The sequence below is a fragment of the Hypomesus nipponensis genome, chromosome 10 (genome assembly GCF_054491055.1).
Source record: "Hypomesus nipponensis isolate SF chromosome 10, ASM5449105v1, whole genome shotgun sequence".
Lineage (NCBI taxonomy): Eukaryota > Metazoa > Chordata > Actinopteri > Osmeriformes > Osmeridae > Hypomesus > Hypomesus nipponensis.
Genome location: NC_140370.1, coordinates 7,795,834 through 7,822,142, shown reverse-complemented (window position 1 = coordinate 7,822,142; position 26,309 = coordinate 7,795,834). Strand labels below are relative to the sequence as shown.

Here is a 26,309-nt window from a genome sequence, read left to right as displayed (position 1 = left end):
TTATGGTAATTTCATGGAAATAATAATGTCTTTCAAAATTGCAGACTGCTCTAATGGTGATCTCATTACTTTGTTCTTTCAGCCAATCAGAGAGGAGAGACAGCACTGGACATAGCCAGGAGGTTGAGGAACTCCCAGTGTGAGGAACCAGTAAGTACCAGTTAAGCGCTGTAGCCTTTGCCCTAAGCCACCAGACGAGAGCACCAACCGTGTCTGTACAATTGAGCCTGCTAACCGTGCTCCACCTTGGGTGCGCTCTCCCTCCATCCATAGTTGGTGGAGGCAGCAACGGGGAAGTTCAACCCTCATGTCCATGTGGAATATGAGTGGAGCCTGCGTCTGGAGGAGATAGACGAGAGTGACGACGACCTGGATGACAAGGTTCTCAATGCCCCCCCCCCCCCCCCTGTAATTGTGACTGTAATTGTGTCTGTGAGAACTTGCATCTAATTATTCAGTGAGAAGATCAAACGTAACATCTCAGCACAGGTCTGAGTATCTCGTGTAAGCTTATCAACCAGTCCCGTGAGGATAACGTTAGAATGAATCAACCTCCCCCCTCAGCCCAGCCCCGTGAAGAAGGAGCGCTCCCCACGGCCCCAGAGCTTCTGCCACTCGTCCAGTGTCTCCCCCCAAGATAAACTCACTCTCCCAGGGAGCTATGCTCCGCACAGAGACAAGCAGCGGCTGTCCTACGGGGCCTTTGCCCACCCCGTCTACAGCACCTCCACCGACACTCCTCCGTCACCTGGGCCTGATGCCTCTGGGGCTTCCCTGGGGGGAAGGACCACTGGGAAAGGTAGGATTCCTTGACTGGCTGTTCCTGGAGGGTTTTGTACCTTATGTTTTTTTCTGAAATGAAGCGGGTTCCTATTTTTGGAACAATGAGATACAGGTAACAGACACAACCGAATACACTAGATTGAGTTGAAAAGGTTTTACTGTTTTTTGCTTTTGTATTTAAAACTCAAGTAATAAATCACACAAACTTGTACACACTTGATCACATTCTTTGTTTTTCTAAGTAAACAATTAAGCAGTCATTTGTTGGGAGTTAACCCCGTCAAGCTGGAGAAGCTGATCATACTAACACACAGAGAGGACTGCACTCACAACACTGCATAGCAGCCAGAGGAGCACATAAGCTACTACACTTGTGAAATCTACAGCGGTTAGCCTGATAAGTTTGAATGCCGAGCTGGGATCCACCTTTTTCCAGCCTTGGGCCCTTGGCTAAATAGAATATGCCATAGAAGCTTACAGCACTGTTTATATAAGCCTTACCTAGGAATGTAACAGTGTTCAGAGTTTGAGGGTTTTGATCCAGAGACATTTAAACGACAAACTCTTAGTCACTTACTGTTGCTGCATAGTTAATGTGACTAGGTTTGTGTTTAACATTTAGATTGATATTGATGGAGATAAATAAAATAAACTGGTAATCTATTGTTTTTAGACATTGCTCTGTGTTCTTGTCTGTGTCAAAAGACACCAAACCGAGACCATCAGTTCAGTATTTATAACTTGTGGTAAGAAGCAGTCAGACAGAAGGCATTCACACTGTCTCAGCAGGTCACACTTCACATCCTTGTTTTGCCTTCATATGCAAATGCTGCCAGCCAGCACCATGTTGATCAACACCTTGGTTCAGTAAACTCCAACTCAAAATAAAAGCACATACGTAGATAAAAAAAAAATAGATCTAGGTCTGAAATGTACTTGAAATTCAAGGCCCATCTGTCAGACCAGCAATGTTTTTAGCTGACTATTGGGTTGGTATGTGTGTCAGGAACAATTAAATTGCTGGACAAACAGACTTATTTGTGTTCTGTCTTACAAGTCTGCTTTCTGATTGGTCCCTTCACATTTGATGCGTGTCATTCTTCTAGGTGGCCCTCCCACCTCCCTGCCGCTGGGATCCCAGTCTGCAGGCGGAGGAGGTAGCTCCACCCTCAAAAAGAGACCCCCACCCCCACCCCCAGGCCACAAGCGCACGCACTCCGACCCCCCCAGCCCCGTCCTGCAAGGCCCCCAGAGCAAAGGTGGGGTCGCTTGGGGTGAGTGGGACTGTGGACCGGAAAGAGAAAAGTCACGGCAATAACATCAGTATTGCATGTAACAATAAATTCTTAAATAAGTATTTAGTGATTCACCACGTTGAAAATTTAACAACTGAGTCAGCTGAATGGGTTCACTTTAAAAACGTTTTTCTGAGAGTTTCAAATGGGAGCTGGTTCCAAGGTTTTGGATTCTCATTGTTGTATTGCTATTAAATAGGTGTCACCTTGCAAGGAATCGAGCATAATCCATGTTACAATGTTCAGCATGCACTGGGTCCTGTGTGGCTGATTTAAGCAAAGGTTGAATAAAAAGGCATACAGAAATAGAGCTGGTCTTCCGCCTGTGCACTGTCCATATGTGGTTCTGCTTTGCAACGTTTTAGGTTTACTTCCTCTTAAAGCATTCACACTAGAACAACTTGTCATGAGGCCTGCAGTCTAAGTAGTCATTGCTCCTACACAAGACTTTTTACTGATACTGATATCACTTATTTGTGATTTTGACTCAGCCTGGTTAGTTGCTTATGTACTTTTTTGATCTTGTTAATTTGTGTTGTTTGTACAGGTGAATTTTAAGACAACACATTTAATGTTTACAAATTAAAACACATTTAATGTTTACAAATTAAAACACAGTGTATAACTGCAATCAGCTGTGTTGAACAATATAACTTATGTGATATGTAACACACCACATGCAGCCATGTAATATCCAACTGTTTCCACACAGGAAGTGAGTCCACTCCCCCACCAGGAAATAGGACTTCACCTGCTAACAAGTTTGAAGGAATTCAGCAGCAGCAAAGGTACAGAGCCATCACTACAGTTTTAATCAAAGGGCAACCTTCGGCTCATATCAGAATTGCCTAAATATAATGAGTACTATTGGATTCAGACACCTAAAATGATGGTTTAAATTAAACAGTTTGTAAATTTAAATGTACAGTATATGTTTTACCTCCCAAAAATCCCAGACATAATACAATGTATTTATGTATTATTTTCAGCACTACCACTAGTAACACTAAATCAACACTTGGTCCAAGGGTTCTTCCCAAACTACCTCAGAAAGGTAGGGTTAATCTCTTTGTTTTTTGATAATAAATACAATTCAATATACTAGTGCATTCAAAAGTCAAAGTTCAATAATCTTTGTGAAGTTTGGATGTAAATATTGTTAACAAATCCTATCTGTAGTCTACCAACATACTTTCCCCTGCATCTCTCTCTCCTTGTTCAAGTGGCACTACGTAAGATTGACACTATCCACCTCCCCTCTGTGGACAAGCCCTGTCAGCCACCAGAGGTTTTCCAGAAGACAGAGTCTTCCCAGAAGTCCCCCCCAGCCCCCTGACACCACAGCTAAACCTCCACTGACCCCTCTGGATACCCCTCAGAAAGCGCCTCTGTCCGAGAAACCCCAGCTGAGCGAGCTCCCCCCAAGCCCCAAATCTCTGACTTGCCCCCCAAACCGCAACTGTCCGACCTCCCCCCTAAACCACAGATAGCCGACCTTCCTCCCAAGCCTCAACTCAAAGACCTTCCTCCCAAGCCACAACTGGGTGACATCCCCCCAAAACCCTCCGTCAGTGAGAAACGCACCCCTCCAGACATGGCAGGTACCAAGCCTGCGGCGGATGGCCAATTGTCTGGCTTACAAGGGGAGCCATCTCCCAGACAGGCCAGTGAGGAGACCAATGGGAGCCCACCAGGGGCCATGGAGATGCCTGTACCTCTGCCTCGGAAGATTAATACAGTAAGACGACAAAAACATTTCTATCTCCCAGTTCTACAATTGAGTTGTCCTGTGTTGTACCTATCACTCAGAAACCATGCCGTGTCGTCGTCTTTTGTGTTTTTTTTCCCCCTGCAGGGCAAGAGCAAATTAAAACGGGTGAAGACCATCTATGACTGTCTGGCAGATAATGAGGACGAACTGACCTTTGCGGAGGGAGAGGTCATTATTGTCACAGGAGAGGAGGACCAGGAGTGGTGGGTAAGTGGTCAGAACTCCTCATCTGGAAGAGCCTTTCACTTAAAGGCGGGATAGGTCATGTTTGAGAAGGACTTTTTGTCATATTTCTGACAGTAAAATAAAATAAATCTGATATCTGTGGCTGTCACAGAATTATAATAAACACAACCAATCATTGCGTTCAGACCAAACTTAATGAGTAAATGGCATTCGGACCCAATGCAATGATTGAACGGGCTTCTTGCCTTTCTACCTACCTTTCTACCTACCTACCTACTTGCGTGCACACTGCTCATGTACTCATTGCAGTAGTCAGCTCGTGTTTCGGGGGAGTGGCTTTGAAGGAAGGGGGTGAGATATTTTAGGTTGGATATTTTCAAACTCACACCAAAATTGCTAGTTGCGCAAAACTTACCTACCTTACCTTTTAATGTAATGAGCAGGCTTTAAGTTGACAAACTGTAAATTAAAAGTTTGCCAATGAGTTTTCCCAATAATACTGATTGCACTCATTATATTAAGGACGTACAACATTGTTTATTACTACTGTACTTGTTTTTTCTTTTTAGATCGGGCACATAGAAGGACACCCCGAGAGAAAAGGGGCCTTTCCCATGTCCTTTGTGCACATTCTGTCTGACTGACAGCTGGAGAGAAAGGTGTGAGACCGCCTCCCACTAGCACAAGCCCTGCCCTCCCCTGGCTTCACATCGGACTGTGAGGGGAGTCTGTGTAAATAGCTGCTGTGGAAACCCAAACAAACAGAACAACAAAATAACATGTAAGACAAATCCCACCCAGCCTCATAGTAATGAAGACTTGTAAAAATGCTGTGTTATCCTGCCTACCAGTATTACCATAGCAACCCGGCATGCACAACACTGGGTTTGCAGTAGCTATTGGAATCACGCACTTTCTTGATTTCTTGATTCTTGATGTACGCTGTAACTATATGTATGTTTATATGTTAGCAAAAATATATGTACGTCTGTTAGTCTTTCTACATGTATATGTACACATCATGTGTACATCTATGTACTTAACACGTACATACATGTTCATGTATATACATACATGTTGTACATAACCAAGTGTGCATAGTGTACTTACTGTAATGACCCTGCTTGCTTAGAGAAGTAGGGCTATCTTGTTGGTGTCCTAATGTTATACCATTTTAGATGGACTGTTTTATGTCATCATCATCTCTTGAACTCCTGGAGGAAGGGCATTCATGGCCATGAGGGGGGGTCTATGATAAGTTCATTAGTTATATTGCATATATTATAAACCCTTAAAGGGATGTTACAATATAAAAAGTCAAACGTTTTCATACATTGAAGGTTTGTTTAATATTGATCTGAGGCCATTTCCCACAGTATTGGTCATGTAGATTCACAAAAGGCTTCTGTCCCCCCATTTATGGGAAAGAAAAGCTAAAATGTCAATTTTAGAACCAGACGGTCAAGGAAAAATCACAGTGATTGACTGTCATTGATGCTCACTTATGCTGATATTTACTGTGACCACTCTTAGTCATACTTCAGTACAGTATTGCTCATTTCCTTTAATTTCTTGCGAATATTTATAGTATTGTTAAAGACCAAATCAAGTGATGTGTTATCAAAATGTGTTGTGTGACAACACATTCATTGTCTCCAATCCGTGTCTAAATGTTACTTGAGATACGTGCTGAACCCAGTTTTATGTAAAACTCCTTTTGACATCTGTGCATGTACATAGAATTAGTCCACAATGTGAACATGTGCCCACCATCCATGTTGTATCACAATGAGAAATGTATTGTAACCAATGCTAGAATTGTAATATGGAAAGTTTATGGTAAAAGGGCTGATTGCTTCTCATACACCCCCTCACAAATTACAGATGGTGTTATAGGTAAAAAGCACCTAATAAGATGGCCATTGTAAACAATGATAGCGGTTTCCATTGTCACAATTGAATATGGCATCTACATGACGGCTGAGTGAGATGTCTAACTCGGCTTTTCAAACTTCCAGTGTCATCTTAAAATGACATTCACTGTTACAATTTCTTCTATGCATAAGACTGCTGGAAGGCCTGTATGATGGAGTTACAGTTCAGTATTGGTGACTGCATTGGGGATTGGAGAAACAGAACACAGGGATACCCACTGGCCCACAAACCCTAACCCTTGACACAGGTCACAGACCAGTCTGATTGAAACAGGCATTCAAGGATCTGCTGAAAAAAACATATGCATAATCTCATTAAACCTTCGGGAATTTTATCCTTTTTTATTGTGGTCAAATATTATTTTATTGTTTATGTTCTTATAGTGGAATCAGTTGTGACCAATGAAACACTTGTAATGAGGTAACACTAAATGGTTTTACTTATGTTTTATTGTCATAATTAACAAAAACAGATGATGTATTTATGAATGCCTCTTGTGTTTTGGATGCTGGTATTTTTATGGACTGTTGTAAGTACAAGTGTGAAAGCAAAAACCATTCCATTCCAGAGTATTGAGTCAATTGTTATTTGTTGAGTCATTGGGCAGACAAAAGGCCTCTGCGATTTGCAAACTTCTCTGTTTACATTTCATTAAGCTTGTTCTTTTGCGAGGAAGGAAAACAGAAAGAGTTGAAGTGTAAGATCTCACCAATGTTCAATTCTGACATTTACATTTAATGTGTTCCTTTTAGCTTGCGCTTTGGCAGTATCACCTCAGTTTATAAAAAGTTTTGAAAGGGTCCCTCGTGAAGTGTGAGAATACTTTAATTCTTATGCTATCACAGCAAGACTTTTACCCCAATACACATGCTGTGGAATGGAAATCCAAACATTTAGACCATGCAAAAACAGTGGAGCCCCACTAATGTAGCTAACCTGAAGACAAGTTACAGCTGTGGCAATAAATGAACTGCTTCACAGGTCGCTTATGTATACATGTAAAAAAAAAAAAAAAAAAAATGAAGTGCAGTGTTAGATTAGTTACTTTATTTATTTAACCTATAATTTTACCTGGCTGGATTAGGGAAATTACAAATAAATTCACCATGGTCACCTCAACACTGTTCACCAGTTGGTGTTGAACCTAACATGAGATACTGGATGTGTATTATTAAACGGAAAGGGTGATGGCAAACAGTGTTTTGTTTGTAGTTATACATTGTTTTATTGTGAAATAACTGGATTCAATTGTTAATCCCTTCATAATTTTCCCCACTTTGCCCCACTTTTGGCTTACCTGTGTACTGGCTGCACTGTTTGCCACTTTGTATTGGGGACACTCCATAATTCAGTAATTAATAAATATTTTATGGTGAAATGTGTTTGTTTGAATGTCATACCTTATATTTCATAACTTACACCAACCCATCACTTTACTTTCCTTAATTAAATGAGTGGATAAAACCAGTGTCGATGATGTGCAATTGCAAATAGGCCAAAATAAAGCCCCTGAGAAAGTAAAAAGAAAAAGTAAGGACATTAATCGAGCAGTGAACTGTGGCATACTGATCAACTTTACCTTTAGGCTATGTATTGAATCTCTTCACACACCCAGTCAAAGTTTGGAGATTGCCGCCTTTGTCATGAAGTGTCACTTCCTACTCGTGAAATCAATTCCTTTTATAGTTATGGGCTGCTCTCTTTCAAAAGCCTTACCAGACAGGACCTGAGCAGAAGCAATTATTTTTCCGGGTTGACCAATCATCTTCATAGAGACTGACGGGACCGTGTACCTGGTTGTCTATTTACTTGATAAAACATTCATTTACCGACCAACGTCAGGTGGAAATTGGCTACATTTAGAAGGTAGGTCAAACATGTACAAAAATGTAACTACTCTTGCGCTTGCACGTTGGTTGGAAATGGTTTTATAATGTCATGCGTGTCGGGGGTTGCAAACGTGTGGCTATTTCATATTCAGGTATACATTCCACGCGAATTCTGAATTGCAGCAGGATTTACCTAAATGTTCTGCTTGTACAAAGTAAGTTAACAGTTAAATTCAATTATGGAAGAGATAAAAGGGTGCGAAGGGCATACAGTAATGCAACGCAGCATTTTTGCCTGGTCTCTACGGAGTTAAAACAACAAAATGTGTTATGACGTCTAAAGATGTCAGTTTTATACTGTATGATGCTTGTCTGAACAATGTTATATATTACATTTTCCGTAGTGAACTGACAAAGTATAACCATTCACTTCCTCATTTGTTTATTCAAAACACGCACAATCCATTTAGTTCCGTCATCCGTCATTATCGTTGTGTCTGACTTCTAGTACTGCATCTTACAGCATGATAATGTTTGCCCATCGTCATCGATTCACTATAAAATGAGAAATGTAAGTTGACAAAAACAAAGTGAAAATATTTACTTGATGTTTAGAGTTAACTCAACTTTTGTTTGTTTGTTTATCAACAAATCATATCTCAGACCAAAAAATAATCTGCTTCACCTATTTAACCGGTGAAGTAACGTGAAGTAACACTTACATTATGTTACACAATGGGCCCCTTAAGTTGTAAAAATGCAATAGGATGTTCAGCAACATGTTGTTTGTTTTACTGTCAAATGAATGGATAAGAGAAGACCACTGAACATTGTGGACAGCATAGATATTTTAAGGCATAATAGAATCCGTCATTTGATGCAGACAATCAAATTTCAAAATCAAAGTACAGTAACTAGCATCTTTTTCCTAAATCCTTTTTCAAATACGTGTCCATACAGGATGATTTAACAAGTGTGAAAATAAGTAAATACATTACTATTGACAGTAAACTTTGTGTACCATTGTCTAGGTTCACTTCTCTCACAGGCATACTGTAGACTGACTGTTGACCCTTTTATGATGTCTTACTCACCTGCTACTCATATCATTTGTAGGCCTACAGTAGATAAACACTTAAGGTTAACAAAAAGATACACATCTTTCATCTCAAAGGCAAGAGGATTTTCTTTATCTTGTTTTTTGCAGTAAGCAAAACCTCTAGATGTTATAGTATATTAATCATACATATAAATAAGTATATATCATAGTTGTTATTGACTTTTTTAAACATTTGTGAGACTTTGTGTGCATTCCTGTACAAATGATTGCATCTCTTCTGCGCTGCAGAGCAGGTCTTTAAGCTGTGCCATTTGTTAGACTACCCGAGTTACAGGTTGTTTCTTTTAAGCCTGAGGGGGTATTATTTAGAAGTCTTCGAAATGGATAGGCTTAGTCATGATAAAGTTTAGGTTTTATGAAAGTTGTACTGTTACTATGACAGGGACCTATATTAATGAAAGTGTCTTCAAATAAAAAGTCTATAATAGTTATTTATTCAGACAGTTTAGCAAAGCCTTTGTATAGATTAAAGATCGTTACTGCACATCTGCAGCGTATATTTTGTTAAGTTACTTTGAACTGTAGTATGGTCATGGGGAATTGTTTTTAAACCATCCGTTTATTTTCACACCTCAGAAATTGTCTGGGTGTAAAACGTATTTCACTGCAGCATAATAAGATGGGCTGTAGCCTTATTTGGCTAACTCACTGATGCCACTATCACTTCTCATGATCGAGACAAATAGCTGCAACAATATCTTTTGTGGCTTAGAACGACCTTCAAGTTGAGAAAGACAGTCAAAAAGGTACAGACAGAGAAACATAAATGCACAGGAAATACCAGCCTCTTGCTTTTCTCTACTTCCTGGAAGGCTTCTTTGAGTGTGGATCTTTTTCACTTGTCTGCAACCACAAGTGTCTGGAACTGCAGCACCCACCAACATTAACGTGTGAAATTAGACCCAGAAGCCTTGTGTTTTTGAATAATCACTATCATACACTGTATGTAACATATATATATAAGAAAAAACAAGTTTATGAATACATTAACATATAGATGATAAGAATCATTTTCAGTTTCACGGCCGCTAGAATACAAACTTACTCTGACTAAAGGCCCCTATTGTGTGTGAATGTGTTCCCCACATGGCCATTTAGAGCTGCTGGTGTTTGTGCTCAGACAAATAGCATGCACAGTCACGCCACGATTGGCAAGTTCTCACAAGTTTCCCCTCTTGCTGCGCTTGACATCACACCTCTTGTGATGCAGCTCTTGGCATTTTTCCGTGCCGTTTTGTATTTTTCATTTCCATGACAGCAGTAGTTGGGTATGTGTAGTGAATATATGTATTATGTATGAATGTTTGTAAGGGGGTCTTTTTCAGTGTGATTTGGAAGCATTAAATGGCATATGTGCCAATAGACTATTGCTGCTGTATCCAAGAGTTGTCCTGCTGTCTTGTATCTGCAAGGCTGCTGTACTGGACCAAAATCGACAGTACTGTAAGCAAGTTGTGCTTCACTTCTGGCACTGTATATCAACCTCTTTTAATTACAATAGAGTACAATGTTTGTATAATGTGCAATAATGTGTTTCAGGTGTTCTGTGTATACAGTGGGTTTGTGACAGTTTTAGGTGACTCGGTAGACCACAGAAAGATAGTACTTTCTCTTACTGTTGAACTCACTTCCCCCAATCCAGACAGGAAGTCTTGGTGGATGGATTCCGGTTCAACAGAAGTTTCTTTTTTTAAATACTTGCAAAACACGTATTTTTCACTTGTTCTTGACCTGATCACGAGGCAATCATCCAAAAAGCATTGTGTCGGTGGTCCAGTACCTTGCCCAGGGGTTCTGCAACATGCTTTCAATTCACTAATGTGTTTCTTTGGATTGATTTTTGTTGCTTGTCCCTAGAGGGTACCGTTTACCACAAAATAACTGTAAAAGTAGATGATTTACCAGTTGTTAGGTCTTATTTTTAGGCTTGATATTGACCTGGCATAATTCACTTTCATCTCTGAGTTTACACAAACCCTTAAATCGTAAAAGATTAATACAGCCACAGCGTGATAGATTCCTCAAATTACTATATTCTTGCCCTCAATACCAAATACTAAGAATAATAATTCTCATGAACAGTCTATGAGAAACATAAATGACCTATTTGTGCTTATTTGTGCTTATTTGTGCTCGTGTCTGTGCTAATTTGAAACAATTTAGTCAAGAATGCATCTGCAAACTGTTCTAAATTAGATTATATAATTAAAAAGCTGTTGGTGCTATCCTGTTCAATCCCATTTAATAGGCCTATGTATTTTATAATTGGCAGACATTGAGGAATGTGTCAACACCTGCTTATAATGCCTCAACACCAGTAACAGGTTATGGTTGAAACCATAAGGTGTTTTTTCACCTTGCAGTTCCAGGTTATTCCACTAGAGGGCAAAATGACACCACTGATGGAGGCGTGTCCCGCACCTCTCTAGCATGTCAGATGTGTTGTGCACCCTTAGGGTGAAACTCCAGAAACACTGCCCTGGTTTTTTTGACCTGGTTGCAGTTTTCATTAAAAAAAATTAAAAAAATATATTTTTGGAAACCCACTAAACACTAGCACATCTTTCTATCTAGATAGATAAATAGATAGATAGATAGATAGGATGGAGGGCCCCAAAATATGTAAATGTGAATACTAAATGGTTTTCTAAGAAAGAATCACATTTGAATTTAATATTGTGCATTTGTGAATTTGGAAGTGCAAATGAAGATTTTCATTCGGAAGTATTATAAAATATCTTATTGAAATACTGTATATTAAACTAGAAACATTTAGGTTACATAAAAATGTATGCTATCCTATAGGGCTTGTGTATGTGTGTGTAAGTAAATGTACTGTATTTGGTTTGCGAAGTGAGTGAATTTGTCTACTAATAATATTGTATCTCATGTTGACATCCGCATTTGTGTGTGGGTGCGTGTGTGGCATATTTGTCAAGCCTGCAATCAAGACTCTTCAAAGACACCTCTGTCTTTTGCCTCCAAGCGCTGTGCTGAGGATGTCTGAGAATGTCTGTGCCCTTTCAATGCCCTGTTATGTTTCCACTCACCCCCCTTTTAAGCCTGGATTCTGGCATCTTTACACCCCCCCACTCTGCCAAAACATGGTTACAGTCATACAGGACAACCATCATGTAAATACACACACACACACACACACACACACACACACACACACACACACACACACACACACACACACACACACACACACACACACACACACACACACACACACACACACACACACACACACACACACACACACACACACACACACTATTACAGGGTGATGTAAAACATCACAACATATTGTGATTAGTCACATCTGAAGTACCACAGGACCACTGCATTGCAGCAGTAGTAAACAAGTAAAGATGTTTCAGTGCCAGCCTTTGCTATGCTCGGCATTAGACCATGCCAAGGGTGTGTGGTGGGAGGGGAGGACTTGTTTTGATTTGAAAAGAGCTGGGTACAGCGTGTGTGTGTAGATCTCTGTGTGTGTGTTGGAATTAACAAGACATTAGATGTGTGTCTGAACAGTTTATCTATGGCAGTGTTTGGGTGGGAGTGGGAGTGGTTCACTGTGTGCTGATTTAAGCTGTGTTTTTGATCAAATGTCGCTAACAGTAGAGGGCAGTGCCAAGGTCAAACAAAGGGCTTCATAAAGCATGTACAGCAACGGGCCAGTAAAAAAAAAAAAAAGAAAAAAAAAAAACTTCAAGCATTAATATTGCACTGATCTCAATAATGGTGGGGTGCTTCTATTCTATCACAGTTGTATATCAATGAAGAATAAGAAATTGATATTTAGAATGATGAAGCGATATTGTAAGACCACACACACTCTACAGACTGGCACAGTATACGCCAAACACCAAAATCAAAAACCGGAGTAAATACAAACATTTTCTACATTAATATCTTACAATGTATGTTCGTCTTTCCTCCTCCCTGGGCTTTTGGCTGCACCAGTGTAAGGTAGGAAGTTGCTACCAACCTTTGGAGGCAAATTTAAGGGCATAAATAATCTGGTACAGTACTGTTGGTAACTTTAAAAAAAGGTACGCATCTACGTTGAAAAAAAAAAGAAAAGAAGCCCACTAAATGGAGCGTACATGCCTTAATCTGTGCCAGTCCCATGTGGGTCGATATACGTCACTGATTTCTACTTCACTGCGCAGTCAGCACCCCCCAGCATGGCATTCCCACCCCGTTGAGCTAGAGGCTAGCAATAGCAGGGAGGCTAATGCTACATGGCGTGTCATTGGGCAAATCTGGGTCAAGTCAACCTCCTCCTCTTTAGCCTTGCGTCGCCCGCCCCCACGTGTCACCTCTACTCCCTCTACCTCTGTGTGTGTGTGTGTGTGTGTGTGTGGGAGAGAGGAGGGAGTCTTTCACTGGCTGGGAATTGTGTTGTAGTAGTAGAGAGAGAGAGAGAAAGGAAGGGAAGTGGGGGGTGATTTTCATAGTGTGGTTTGAGGTAGTAGTAGTAGTAGTAGTAGTAGTAGTTGTATGGAGGGCACGTGGACTATCATGCTGCACTGCGGTAGAGGCGTAGGAATGTACTAACACAGCTTCATTCAACATGCAGAGATTCTCCTCACACACTAACGGCCCTTCCACTGTGCAGAAACTTGTGTGTTTTAATATCCAGCAAATAATACAATAGATATACTAACGGGACAAGCAATACCAACTCTTTCGGCTTTCATACTAAATATATGTTTTGATTGTTTCGTTAAACCAGAGCAAAACATTTTTTAATGTGAGACAAACCAAAACTAAGAAAAAAAAAAAACTTAATTGAGATACCTCTCACAATTTACAAGGTTTCCCCCTATTTTTGCTAAGCTTATTTTTCTCAAAAACCACTGTCAGATTACAGAAATTACTGTTTTTTGTTGTTTTAAAGTCATGTTCTGCTTTCAAGCAGCACTCAATCTGTATGCATTTATTATTGTATCCCTTTTTCATGTCTTGTTAGTGCTAGTAATCTCCTCTCCTCCACCAAAGCTGTCCTCTGATTGGCTATTCGACTGTTTTCAGTGGAGATATATTTTTGGGGCTCCATGGATACAGTCGAATGCTGAGTTCCCCTACTCAGCCAATGGGAAAGAAGGATAGAGGAGTTCTAGACGAATGAGGGGGCTTCAGATAATTGTAACCCGTTTCTGCTGTGGTTCACCAACCCCCCACCAATGGCAAGCTCAAAGGGGATGATAGGGTTTTGGGTGATAGTAAGGGGTGGGGCTTTCTGTTATCCTGTAAACAATAACAAGTGATGTCAATAGTGATGTCATACACATTGCCCTGAATGTCTCTCATCAACAGTAGTCCACCTTAAAGCTGCCTCCATCATGCTGGAGCCTAGATAAACAAATCACACGCGTCATGAGAGGTCACACAGGTCCACAAAAACTAATAACAATCAATGCAAATACACAAGCACACCAATACCAACAGTCTTTTCTTGAGATCCTGTCTGTCAATCAAACGACTACTGCCTTTTATTAATAGTTTAATAGTTAATTAATAGTTCTGGTGCAAATCTGAAACACCACAGCCTTTAGCATTGAAATTAAAAATAGAGGCACACACCTATCCATCTTTCTGCTTGAAGCATGTTTGGCTATGCTAACTGCATGGACTACATGGCCTGTTGCAGTTGTTTAACATGACTGATTTAGATGCCACATTAAAACCAATTTGTTGAAGGCTGATTAGCTTAATCCAGTGTTTTGCCATGTTGCTAAACTGCAATGACATGGATTAGCCAGGCCCAATAGCTGATTGGTTTAAGCATATGGTAAATCATTTTCTTTGAGTTATCTAAATGTACTTTATGACATTGCTCACTGCATGTCACCAGGCAGAGCAGAATTCAGCAGGTTCACTTAGTTTACAGTTATGGTTCATCAATAGATTAGCTGGAATCAAGTAGAATAGTTCAGTCCAAAGTCAGTTTCAGTTTCAAAGTACTAGTTCAGTTTCTAAGGTACTGTGTAGAGTAGCAGGGTATGTTTAGTTGAGGGCAGGGCCTCAGGTCTTATCCTTAACGTTAGAGATATTACTTTCTGTATTACTTTACCAGATGGATGATCCCGTAGTTCAAGCCCATGTACATTACAGAAGAAGCTACAGAATAATAATAATATTAATCCAGAAAACTATTTTTAAGCACACTGATGACATTGATGAGGCATTTTTAGGTCAGTGTTTTCTTGAACAAAACTAAAGTCTGCACACGTTGTAGTTCTCTAACCATGATAGACGTACAGTAGAACTGATCTAAGCCAGTGTCTACCAGCTTCAGTTAGTTTCAGTGCCGCTACCAACTGATGAATCCTTCTCCTGAAGAGCTCCCATCCTGTGGCCTTGGACTCCAACCCTAGTTGTAATTAATCAGATTAATCTCATCAACCGGATCATTAGTAGGTTCAGGTGCATTCGATTAGGTTGGAGCAAAAACTACTACCAAAACTGCTACTCAGGATCCTGTTGTAAACAACGGCAGATGACCACTTCAACTTTCAGTGCCAGATTGACTGCCAGGGGGCAGTGAAGGACAAACTAGCAACCACCCCGCAAACTTGTAGTAGGAAGTCATCCAGTCGCCCGACAGATGAAGATCCTACCAACTGAGTTAGTCATTGTTGTGCACTCACACTCCGATTCCGATCATATATGTGTTAAGTTTGTGTAATCAGAAAGTGTTGTGCTCAAGGGGCGTCTTCGATCCTCATACATTTAACTTTGATTTAAATTTTTATCAGTGACCTTTGTCAGAAAATATTAGTTCTGCTGTAAGCAAAACCTTTGTGTATATTCATGTATTTTTCCAAGCAGGGAACCATAACAGCTGTCTATGACAACAGTATGTGGTCTGCTTGTACTAAAGGCTGTCGGCACTGCGGCTGACAGCTAACTATGTCTCACTGTATGCGAGTCATGCATTGACCACCACTAGATATTAAAAGTCAGGGTTCGCCCCCAAGTTACCAACTGTAGACATCTCAGCTGTAGACAACTCAATGTTCATTTTGAAAAGAAAAATACATCTTTGTGTGTGATTGTAGCACCCCATGGACAGAAGGGAGTGTCTGTGATGCACAATGACATTTGTAAGGACAGGCTTTGTTAATAACTTGCAATAGCCAATGCCAACTGACAGAGTTGAGTTCCTTATTTGATGAAAACAGCGCCCATCCTTAATCTGTCAATCCCAAAACAGCAACTGTGTTTCTTGTTTTTACCACAACATGGTGACCTGGTGTCAGGATAGTGCTCCTTGAAAGGGTTATTTTCAGTACTGCGTGTAGTTAATGTGTTTTCTACACAGCCTCTGTTGGTGAGAAGCTAAAAAGTAAGGGAAAACACTTCTGATTCATTAATTATAGGGCTTCAGTAAGTATGAGGATTCCTCCATATTATATACGTCATACATACAAAACACCCTTTCTCCCTTTGGCTAGAACTAATTAAATACATGGCTATTGTTTAACGATACTGTGAAATGAATTGCCACATGCATGTGGCTGTAGGGTTACAGGGTTAATTGTGCTGTAATTTAAAGGTATTGTGATGTCAAGTTCAGAATATTTACTCTCTTTGGAACCCTAGTAATTAACCTCTGGAAATGAACAGTTACCATCTCAGAGTCTGGCATCACTGCAACATTATTAGGACATTTTAAGAAAAATTATGTAATATTGTTAAACATGTTAAATTCAAAATACAGACAAGCACACACACACAGTTTGCACCCAGTAACACCCACAAGAATGGAAGGAAATGTATGCATATCTAAACTGACCAATTCCCTTCCACTGTCTGCAGGTGGTTCATTGTCCATCATGGGGAACCTGATCAAGGTGTTGACGAGGGACATTGATAACAATGCAGGAAACTTCTTCCTGGACTTTGAGAGTAAGCAATAAGGGTACACCCACAGCAATCGCAGAACACACACAACACAGGGTCATCCAGTCCACCTATCCATCCATTCAGACATACTAATTTGAGGGACAGGTATTTATAGGGGGCAGAAGTGGTAGGAGTGATCTGGTAATGCCATTTCAGCTACGGAAAGCAAAAGGTTGAGGATTGTTTGTCCTCACTGCCAAGTTTGTAACCGGGGTATAGGATTCACTTATCCAGCTTATTTACATCAACACACAAGTCTCCTTTTCCTAGCTTAGTAGGTAGAACACTTTGTTCACATTTTCTTTCATTTCCCTCATCCTATAAGCATCTGTCCTGTGGACTACGCTTGGGCCAAGGTACACTGCTTCCAATGGGTGTTTCCGTTACTTTAACAATTCCGAAAATCTCCCTCGCAAACGACGAATATCTCAGTTGTCACATGCCGTTGCTACTGTTCATCCTTATGACTAATCTTACATTCATTTTACAGACATCGCATCACATTACAGCTGTCTTCCCAACATCCTATAGCATCGTTAGGCTTGTGTTCACTGCTCCTGTGCACCGTCCCCAGATGCCAAGCCTACAGAAGCAGAGAGGCAGCAGTGGGAGCAGGTGAACAAGGTGCTGCTGGAGGCTCTGGCCATACTGGATGACCTGCAGTCCTACCGTGGAGCAGGAGAAGAGATCAGACAGGTGAGAAGAACAAGAAAAAAAAACGGCATCGACATTTAACCGTTCCTCAAACTCTGACCTTGGCTGATGCTCAGCAGGCTATGATAGGAACCAACCCTGAAATGGAATGTAATTTGAGGTTGAACATTAAACTGGTGTTTTAACAAAAATCACTGTGCAGTTGTCTTGGTAGGCTTGTGTTAGTGACAGGGTTTTGACTGTATCCATGGTTTTTGGTTTGGGCAAAGCAGTTTATTTTCAGCTAGGTACTTTTAATGGTTGCCATGGTAACAGCAGAAACCAAGGGGCAGCATGCGCCAAGCTGTCAATCATGTGTTCCTTTTTTATTTTTGGGTGCAAAGGTTCCTGAATTATTTTGGAAATAGGCTCCTGCTCTTGTATTCTTCTCAATGCTTTTGTTCTTTTGATCAAAATGTGTCCTTTGGGAGAAAAGAAAAGCTACGTAACTTTGTGCAGATTAGAGAAAGCCCATACCCTCCCCCCTCCTCACCAGCTTCATGTCATCACAGCACAATATTAAGTCAATAGCAGTAATTTCTGTCAGTTTTATTCTATTCTTAGTCATTTAAGTAAAAGCATTTCCCAAGACAAAACAGCCCAACCTCTTTCTTCCTACCTCTCCAAACCTTTCTCCCTCCCTTTTCTTGATACCCCTCATTCCCCTCTTTCTGCTTTTCCAACTGTCTAACGATTTTTCATATTTCCTCTCCAATATTTCCAAACCTCATTTGGTCTAACATCCACCCTCATCTCTTCCACTTTCTTCATCTCCATCCCTTTCTCCACCGTTCCCTCCATACACCCCCCCCCCCCCTCCAGGCGATACAGAATCCTAGTGTGGACCAGGTCCAGGAGAGAGCCTGGGCTGCCGTGGTGCCGCTGGTGGGGAAACTGAAGAAGTTCTATGAGTTCTCTCTGAGGTTAGGTACGTACATCACAAAAGCCACAAACACTGTGGCGAGGAGCTTCTCTTGAGGAAACATATGGACCTGAGCAAAATAGCGCTGATCCATTGTGTTCACCACCTCCGTTGCTCCCACCGGTAGGTACAGTCATAGACCACCTTATTAGTTCCAAAGCTTTTTTTCCAGAAGAAAAAATTAAGTATTTGTATGCGCTGCGGTAACTATCTGCTCCCTGGCCTGTCATCTGCCTCCTTAAATCATATACAGTTTTTTTTTTTTTACAACTTGATTTAACCGGGAAGATGTTCTTATTGACAAGGATGTATATAGGTATAATTGAATGTAAAACATATGGAGCACACACAGTCCATGAGATCTCACTAGTCTCTAGACATGAATTGCCTTAAGCTAAAGATTTTCTATTCACTAAATGATACAAGCGGAAAAGGGGGGCCGCCTCAGAAAAACTGGATAGTGACCTAATTATCTGTCACATGCTCTGATCACGTCTAGACCTCGGCCAGTGGCGCATCACTCAGGAGATGGGCTGTGACAGAGACAAGTTAAATCTTTGCCATGAAATCCCAACAGAACTCAGCAACTGGGTTGGTTTGCCATCAGGAGAGAACCCAGACTAGTCTGATCCATTAAATATGAATGGTGTCTCGGCCCCAGATATGTGATGCGGTTATGGGTGACCAAGACGTGTTCATTTTCATGGTTCCTTTTTCCCCTTCGAACGTGTAATGTATATGTAATTGATACAGGTCATCATTACTGGTAAAAAACAAAAAACAAATAGTAAGGTAGAAATGTCATCTTAGATGGGTCTGTATGGCACAAAACATTTCAGATATGCATGAGAAATGTGCTGTGGAGATTTGCCTGTCACTTGCAGAGAGCAGAAGGTGAACGAGAGGACTCCTTTGCAGATCTCCTGCGATCCTCTATCCATCCTGATCACATTCCCTCTCCCTCTCCTACTCTCCCTTTCTTTTCCTCTCTCCCACTTGCCCTCTCTCCCTCTTCCTCCTCCTCAGAGGGGTCGTTGCATGGTCTGCTAAAGTCTCTGACCAGTGCACGCTGCAGCCCCACACAGCATCTGGAGCAGGAGCAGGCCCTGGCCCGACAGTTCGCCGAGATCCTCCACTTCACACTGCGTTTTGATGAGCTTAAGGTCTGGTGTTTTCCTACTACTATTGTGTTTGGACTCGGCTATTGGTCATTTATTTGGTGAACTCACACCAAGGTATAGATGAGGTCTACTCCCTCAACTTGCAGTTTATTCAAACAAAATAAAAAACAAAATGGAAAATAAATACAGTACATCCGTTTTGGAAATAAAACAGCACTTACTCCAGCTCTAACCAAAATCACTCTACAACTACTACCACATAAAACCAACCTGACTAAAATGTCCCTGTACCTTAGCATGGTCACCATTCTTCCTTCTTTAAGAACTGCTGACTCCTTATCTTCCCCTCGCCTCCCCCACTCTGTCCCTCCTCCAATGCATCTTCAACTCATCCATATCCTCTGAGCTACTGTGTCACTGGCACCACCTACATATGCCATGCAAATGAGACTGGGATCTTTGTTCTCTTTGAACTGCATGTTTATTAATGGTGAAAAAATAGAGGGAAGAAAGTCCCCATGGGATCATCTCCTTTTTTTTTATGATCTCACTGTACCGTTAGAGGTCATGATTTGCATAACTCTGGTAGAGTAATAGCAAGTAGGAATGAATGAAAGGGAAAGTCATGAACAAAAAGAGAAACCAGTTTTTCAATGTTTTGTCATTAAAAAACCTACAGAAATGTAACTACACTGAAAGAAATGTAAGGTATTGGAATTATACTATGCTAAGAGAACTGATGACATGGGGGTACATGTACTATAGACTCTTTTATAGACTCTTCATGACAATTCCTCTGTTATAACCGTAATACTAATCACATTTCCAGGCATACACTATACATAACTTGTGTAAATGTCAAGCACAGGGTAGGAGCATGTTTTGATCAAGTTTTTTGTGGTGATTTTGTGTCTTTCCATGACAGATGACAAACCCCGCCATCCAAAATGACTTCAGCTACTATAGAAGGACACTGAGCCGAATGCGCATCAACAATGTCGCTGTGAGTACAAATTACTGATAAATTTGAAAGTCCTTTCTCAGAAAAACATATTTTATGCAATAAAATGCCTATAATAGTATTGTATATATTTATGCATCAACTGCCCTAACCTTAATTATTATAAAAATAAGTTGTGGTGTATCCACATCCTGATAAACCTTTAGATGTATTGGTTATTTAACAGTAAAATTAAATCAATCCATTCATGTGCGCGTTCATGTGTTTTGGGGGAGGGGTTTTGAAAGGAGGGGGTGTGATATTTTACATATAGATTTTCTACATATAGAACATACATAGTCATTTAGCAGCCGCTCTTAACCAGAGCGACTTACAGTAAAGTACAGGGACATTCCCCCGAGGCAAGTAGGGTGAAGTGCCTTGCCCAAGGACACAACGTCATTTTGCACAGCCGGGAATCAAACCGGCAACATTCAGATTACTAGCCCAATTCCCTAACCGCTCAGCCAGCTGACTCATGATTTTGGGTTGGATCATTTTGTACTCAAGCTAAAATTGCTGGGTTCGCAAAACTCACACATCCTACCTTTAACCACCTCAAACCTCCAAGAATGATCAAAAGAGAACACCAATGAACAATGGATAAGCATGAGACAAGGGGCTCGTTGACCTTGTATCCCCCCCATTAGGAGCACTCACCGCTGGGGAATAATTCATTAAGTTCCCCAGGCTCATTACACCAATGCCAACATACTGTACAGCTTCATGCATGAGGCATACAGATTGCATGCTGACTGCTTCCTTTTCTATAAAGCTTTGATATAATGAATTGCCTTCACTTAATGTAATGAGTTGGCTCAGCTGTAAATGCGGCTTTTTTAGTCAATTTGGTAGTCCGTCTCATGTTGATTTAAATTTAAATGAGCACACCAATTTAAAAAGCAGAGGCAGCAAAAGCAGAATAGATTTAATTTGCAATGCCAATGGTCTAACCTTGGGTCCTAATGTTTAAAAAAGTTCCTCCATCCTAGCTTTTGAGAACACCTGGGTTTTTAGTATCCGTGACATTGATACAAACAATAGTAAAAAGTAATTCTGTTTTCAGGCGGAGGAGCAGAACGAGGTCAATAATGAACTGGCCAATCGGATGTCTCTGTTCTATGCCAATGCCACGCCGATGCTGAAAACGCTAAGCGACGCCACAACAAAATTTGTCTCAGATGTGAGTGTGAAAGCTTGAGAACTTGCCGGAACAAAGCTTGTTTTACATCAAACACCACCCATGTACAGGATCCAAGACAAAGATAGGTCATAGCTATTGACAGTACTCATAAATAAGTACATTTTGGTAAGATCATACTTTAACAAGTCTCTCTGACATGCATGTCCTATTCCAATTTGTTAATGTTTGCTTATATTTTTCAGAACACTGACTTACCCATTGAGAACACAACAGACTGCCTCAGTACAATGGCCAGTGTGTGTAAAGTCATGTTGGAGACACCGTGAGTTGGTTGCCTTCACTGTGTTTACTTACAATTTCAAGTTATCATTCCTGTGTATTAAAATATAATTTGTCAACACAATCCTATATACACCTTTGAATGCAGGATTCTGATAGCAGTATTATGATTGTTCACCTGGTTTGTTCACCCTGGCTACCACGGTTATGTAAATGTTGAGTGCTTACTTTTGACATGTGTGCTTGTATGTATATAAACGGTGTGGTCAACAGGGAGTACCGTAGCCGCTTTGCCAACGAGGATACTGTGTCCTTCTGTTTGCGTGTGATGGTGGGGGTAATCATCCTTTACGACTATGTCCATCCTGCGGGAGCCTTCACCAGGTCCTCCAAGATAGACGTACGTATAAACAGGATCAAATATCGAATCACTGCTATTGTCTTCATCAGGCATTCTGACACTGTTTGGATATGCCATCTGTGGATGAAGCTCAACTGAATAAACCCACATTTTTATTAAATGTGAAAAAAGATAGTTTCATAGTCTTTCTGTGGCCGAAACCCCAAATGCATCTAGATTCAAGGCAACTTTTAAGATTAAAAAACAAATGGACTTGTGTCTTGTATCTTCTAAAAAATATTGTACATAGATGAAAGGATGCATCAAAGTCCTCAAGGATCAGCCTCCAAGCAGTGTGGAGGGCCTTTTAAATGCTCTCAGGTAAGAGGGCAGGAACCTTTCTACTACAAACTAGTGTCGTTATTGTAAATATATTTTGCGGGGGTACAACTACCAATGTTTCATCCATACACAATTTATTTTTACTGTACAATGTTTACATTACCTGTGGTGATAACATTGTAGTTACATATAAATGGCTATGTGATGGCAACATGATATTACAGTATAGAAACATCAGTAGCTACACAAGTAAAACAAAGTATTGGGGAGGAGGATTTTAGTAGGTGCTTAGTAGCTGAGCTTTAGTAGGTGTTTTTCCTACAGGTGTTGATATAACACATCATACATAATGATTCATGTTAACTAAGGTAAAATGGTTACCAGTTCACGTCAATAATCATAGATTTGTGTATTTGGTAACTAGTGACTTACGACTGAATACCCATTACTTACAACTCTCTTCCTCTATACACAGGTACACAACAAAGCATTTGAATGATGAGACTACCTCCAAGCAAATAAAGAATATGCTACAAGTCAATTAACTGAAACGGTTCAGTATCAAGAGTTGTCATTATCTGACAGAGTTAATTAAACTGCTGTATTTTGTATAATTTTAAAAAGGCAGTTTTTTAATTAACAAAACAGACATCAGGCCTTTAGTTGACTTGCAGGTAAGTAGTAAGGCCCTATTTTTCCATAAGTAATTTCACTGGAGCAATTTGACTGTAAAAGTATGGTTTTGTGCATTACAAATCTATATATTCAAAATATTTTTTGGTAACACTTGATATTATTCGTGCATGCAAGTTCAGAGGAACTTGTAAATTGAACATGCATTCACTGTCAAACATGTTAAATGACAGTGTGTAATTACATATGGTTCTATATTCAGAACAGATTGCAATTCTTGCAACAGTGTGCTTATACATCAAATTACACTCCTAACAAGAGTGCTGTGAAGTGATGGTACCCATTTGCCAAAACAAATATCTCTGGACAATGACAGTTTAGTATTAATTATAACTGGAAGCTCTCAAAAAAGATTTCTTTTTATACTTGTATGATACAGTGTCAGCATTTTTTTTAATGTAAATTTATTTTTATTTTTGCAAGAGGTACAGAATGTTTAAGGTGACAAAATAAAAATAAATGGTTTTTATTTTTAAATTGGGTTCTGTCTCATTGCTCTTTGGCCTACAGTACTGTTCAGTTTGTTCGGTATTGAATAGCTGAGTAAATGTAAGCTTTTGATTTGGAAACAGCCCAAGTGTAAGTAATATATGTACACTACATAATTTTTAAAAATCCATTTTGTAAAAATGTTGGCCATTCATGTGTAAATAAGAATAGTATTACTATTCAATGTCATCTCTCTGACTAAAGTGAGAAATGTTTTCCCTGGTGTACACTACAGTCTTGGAGGTTCTACATTCCATTGCTTATCTATTTCCATTTCACATCTGAGGCATGCCTCTTTTACACACACGTTTAAACTATTTACTTTACCCCCACCCACATGAGTAAGACTGTGGGCTGAAATTTAGGAATTAAGAATTTCCGTTTTACACATGTAATAAAGTCGGTTGGGAGACTCAACTCTCTCCCAAAGCACATACAATGTGGAACAACCATTTAGCCGTCCATTGGTTCCTGCCTGTCAGCTGTTTCTCCTTTGGATTATGATCATAAAAGAAAGTGGAGGGCGATAGTTGTGTTTCCTCCTGGCTGAACCCCGGAAACACAGAGTGCGTGTGGAGTGAGTAATGCATTCCACATTCATGCGTGGCTCGGACAAGAACTGTGACAGTGAGGCGAGTGGGTTGGCAAGCTGGCTGGGAAAGGAAAGTTCATACATGCCACTGATTGTTTTGGCATCAGCAGAGAACTTAATCACTCAATTATTTTGGTGAAATGAGTTGTTTCACCCCATCCCCAGGCCGCACTGCTTGCCACTGTGTTTAGGTAAATGTGGTACCAGCATACAAAATGGACAGCCTTTGGCGACCCATATTTTGGTTAATTCACAAACTGAATTGAGGTGGGTGAAACCATGTTGGTGACCTAAATACAATCCTATGTACCTCACGTTACTGAATCATCATATCATGACTGGTGTCACAAGTCCCATGATTGCATCCTCATCTTCCTCATCTCCATTCTCTCCTCAGCTTTTCCACGAGCCCCTCATTGTTCTCTCCTCCCTCTCTCTCCCCTTCTTCGATGAGGACAGGCTGCAGTATGTTTTCCTAACAGCTTTCCCATCCATTCCGGTTCCGGACCAACATTCCCACGCTCTAAGTTCCGGTCCCTCACTGTCCCTTGGATCTTCACCCCCAATCCGTGTGCACCCAGACAAAGCCTGGATCCAAGTGTGGCTTCCTGCCAGAGACCAAACACAACGTGTCAGCCCCAGGTCAGGGATGATATCACCACAATATGGCCTCCTTTAAACGCCAGACTACTGCACATACGGCCATTTATGTTACACATGATTGTACAATTTTTGCTGCTGTCTGCACAAACAAATAAACAAAGTAATAGAAGACGTAGGCATGCATGGCCAAATAGACACCAGGGAATTCACACGCAAATACACATACTAGGCTCGGCATGCAGGCATCATATTCACTCATCCTTAAACCTTTTAATATTATTCATCTGACTGCACATTTTCCAATCTTCCAATTTATATTTAAATTGTTCTATTTCTTCAACAAAGACAAATATTTGATCAATAGTTACAGTACGTCAAGGGAAATGTATACATCTTGACATTAAACTATATTCCGCAGTAATGTTGGGGCCTTTCCATAGGCTGATTCAGATGAATGAGAATTTACCCAGAGGGAGGTTCTCAGAGGACATGAGTAGGAAACGTCTTAAAAATGTTTCTGGCATTTATCCTCATACAGAAAGTGTCCTCTCCACTTAACGTTCAATTCATATCATAAAGAATGGTAGAGGGGATACAAACTCCAGATGAAAAGCATTTCATGATGGCCACAGAAAGGTCGAGATTGACTTTTCAGAGCAATAACATTTTTTTTTAAGGTTAATTCAACAAAAACCGAGCCTCGATTACAGTTTATCATATCTGTAGTGAATATTGCTTTGCCTTCTTCCCTTTTTCTTTGATTATTATCTTCTTTATTACCATGGCATACTACTCTTGCTTTTTCTTCTGATTCCATCACTTGATGTACAAATAAATTACAATTCCAAATTCCCAACAGACTATCTAAGAATGCTCATCTTGCAAGTACACAAGGCCACTCTCAAATAATTATTTTACACAGAATGCATTTTCGTGGCGTAAAGCTTGTCAACACTTGTCAAATCATTGCACCAGCCCATAGAACACTTTAGAATGTGTTGCATCAGTATAACATTGTTTCCACAAAATCTATATCTGACACTGGAGTTGTCAACTCACACCTTACACAAATTCCCCTTACAGAAATCCATCTGATCAGGGCAAATTCTTTGATGGCACAGAAGGTCCTCGTTAGTGTGAGACTGAGGGGAAGGTTAGGGTGGGGCTCAACAGAGTGTGAAGAACCAGGCCAAGGCTTGTCAGGCCAACGGCCATCTCACACCTCCTGCTTGGCAGCAGGGGCCAA

General features: G+C 40.4%; 2 protein-coding genes across 3 annotated transcripts in view; both read left to right on the top strand.

The window, feature by feature from the left end:
- asap1a (ArfGAP with SH3 domain, ankyrin repeat and PH domain 1a) overlaps positions 1–7,348 on the top strand; it is a 28,538-nt gene extending 21,190 nt beyond the window's left edge. Inside the window, 11 exon segments of the mRNA XM_084706766.1 lie at positions 83–150; positions 274–381; positions 565–799; positions 1,890–2,057; positions 2,791–2,866; positions 3,068–3,132; positions 3,302–3,408; positions 3,410–3,509; positions 3,512–3,816; positions 3,934–4,056; positions 4,605–7,348. Of these exon segments, the coding sequence (XP_084562892.1) occupies positions 83–150; positions 274–381; positions 565–799; positions 1,890–2,057; positions 2,791–2,866; positions 3,068–3,132; positions 3,302–3,408; positions 3,410–3,509; positions 3,512–3,816; positions 3,934–4,056; positions 4,605–4,679 (1,430 nt within the window). The 3' untranslated portion in view covers positions 4,680–7,348.
- Positions 7,349–7,692: 344 nt separating this feature from the next.
- fam49ba (family with sequence similarity 49 member Ba) lies at positions 7,693–23,856 on the top strand. Of its 2 annotated transcripts, none has more exons than XM_084706767.1 (11): positions 7,693–7,836; positions 16,759–16,848; positions 17,420–17,541; positions 18,361–18,466; positions 19,487–19,623; positions 20,507–20,584; positions 21,648–21,764; positions 21,968–22,047; positions 22,278–22,404; positions 22,655–22,725; positions 23,162–23,856. In XM_084706767.1, the coding sequence occupies exons 2-11, from the start codon at positions 16,776–16,778 to the stop codon at positions 23,229–23,231; spliced, it is 981 nt and encodes a 326-aa protein (XP_084562893.1). In that variant the 5' UTR covers positions 7,693–7,836; positions 16,759–16,775; the 3' UTR covers positions 23,232–23,856. The 2 variants fall into 2 exon arrangements, with proteins under 2 accessions (XP_084562893.1, XP_084562894.1); XM_084706768.1 differs by lacking the exon at positions 7,693–7,836 and adding an exon at positions 16,575–16,625.
- Positions 23,857–26,309: the final 2,453 nt, after the last annotated feature.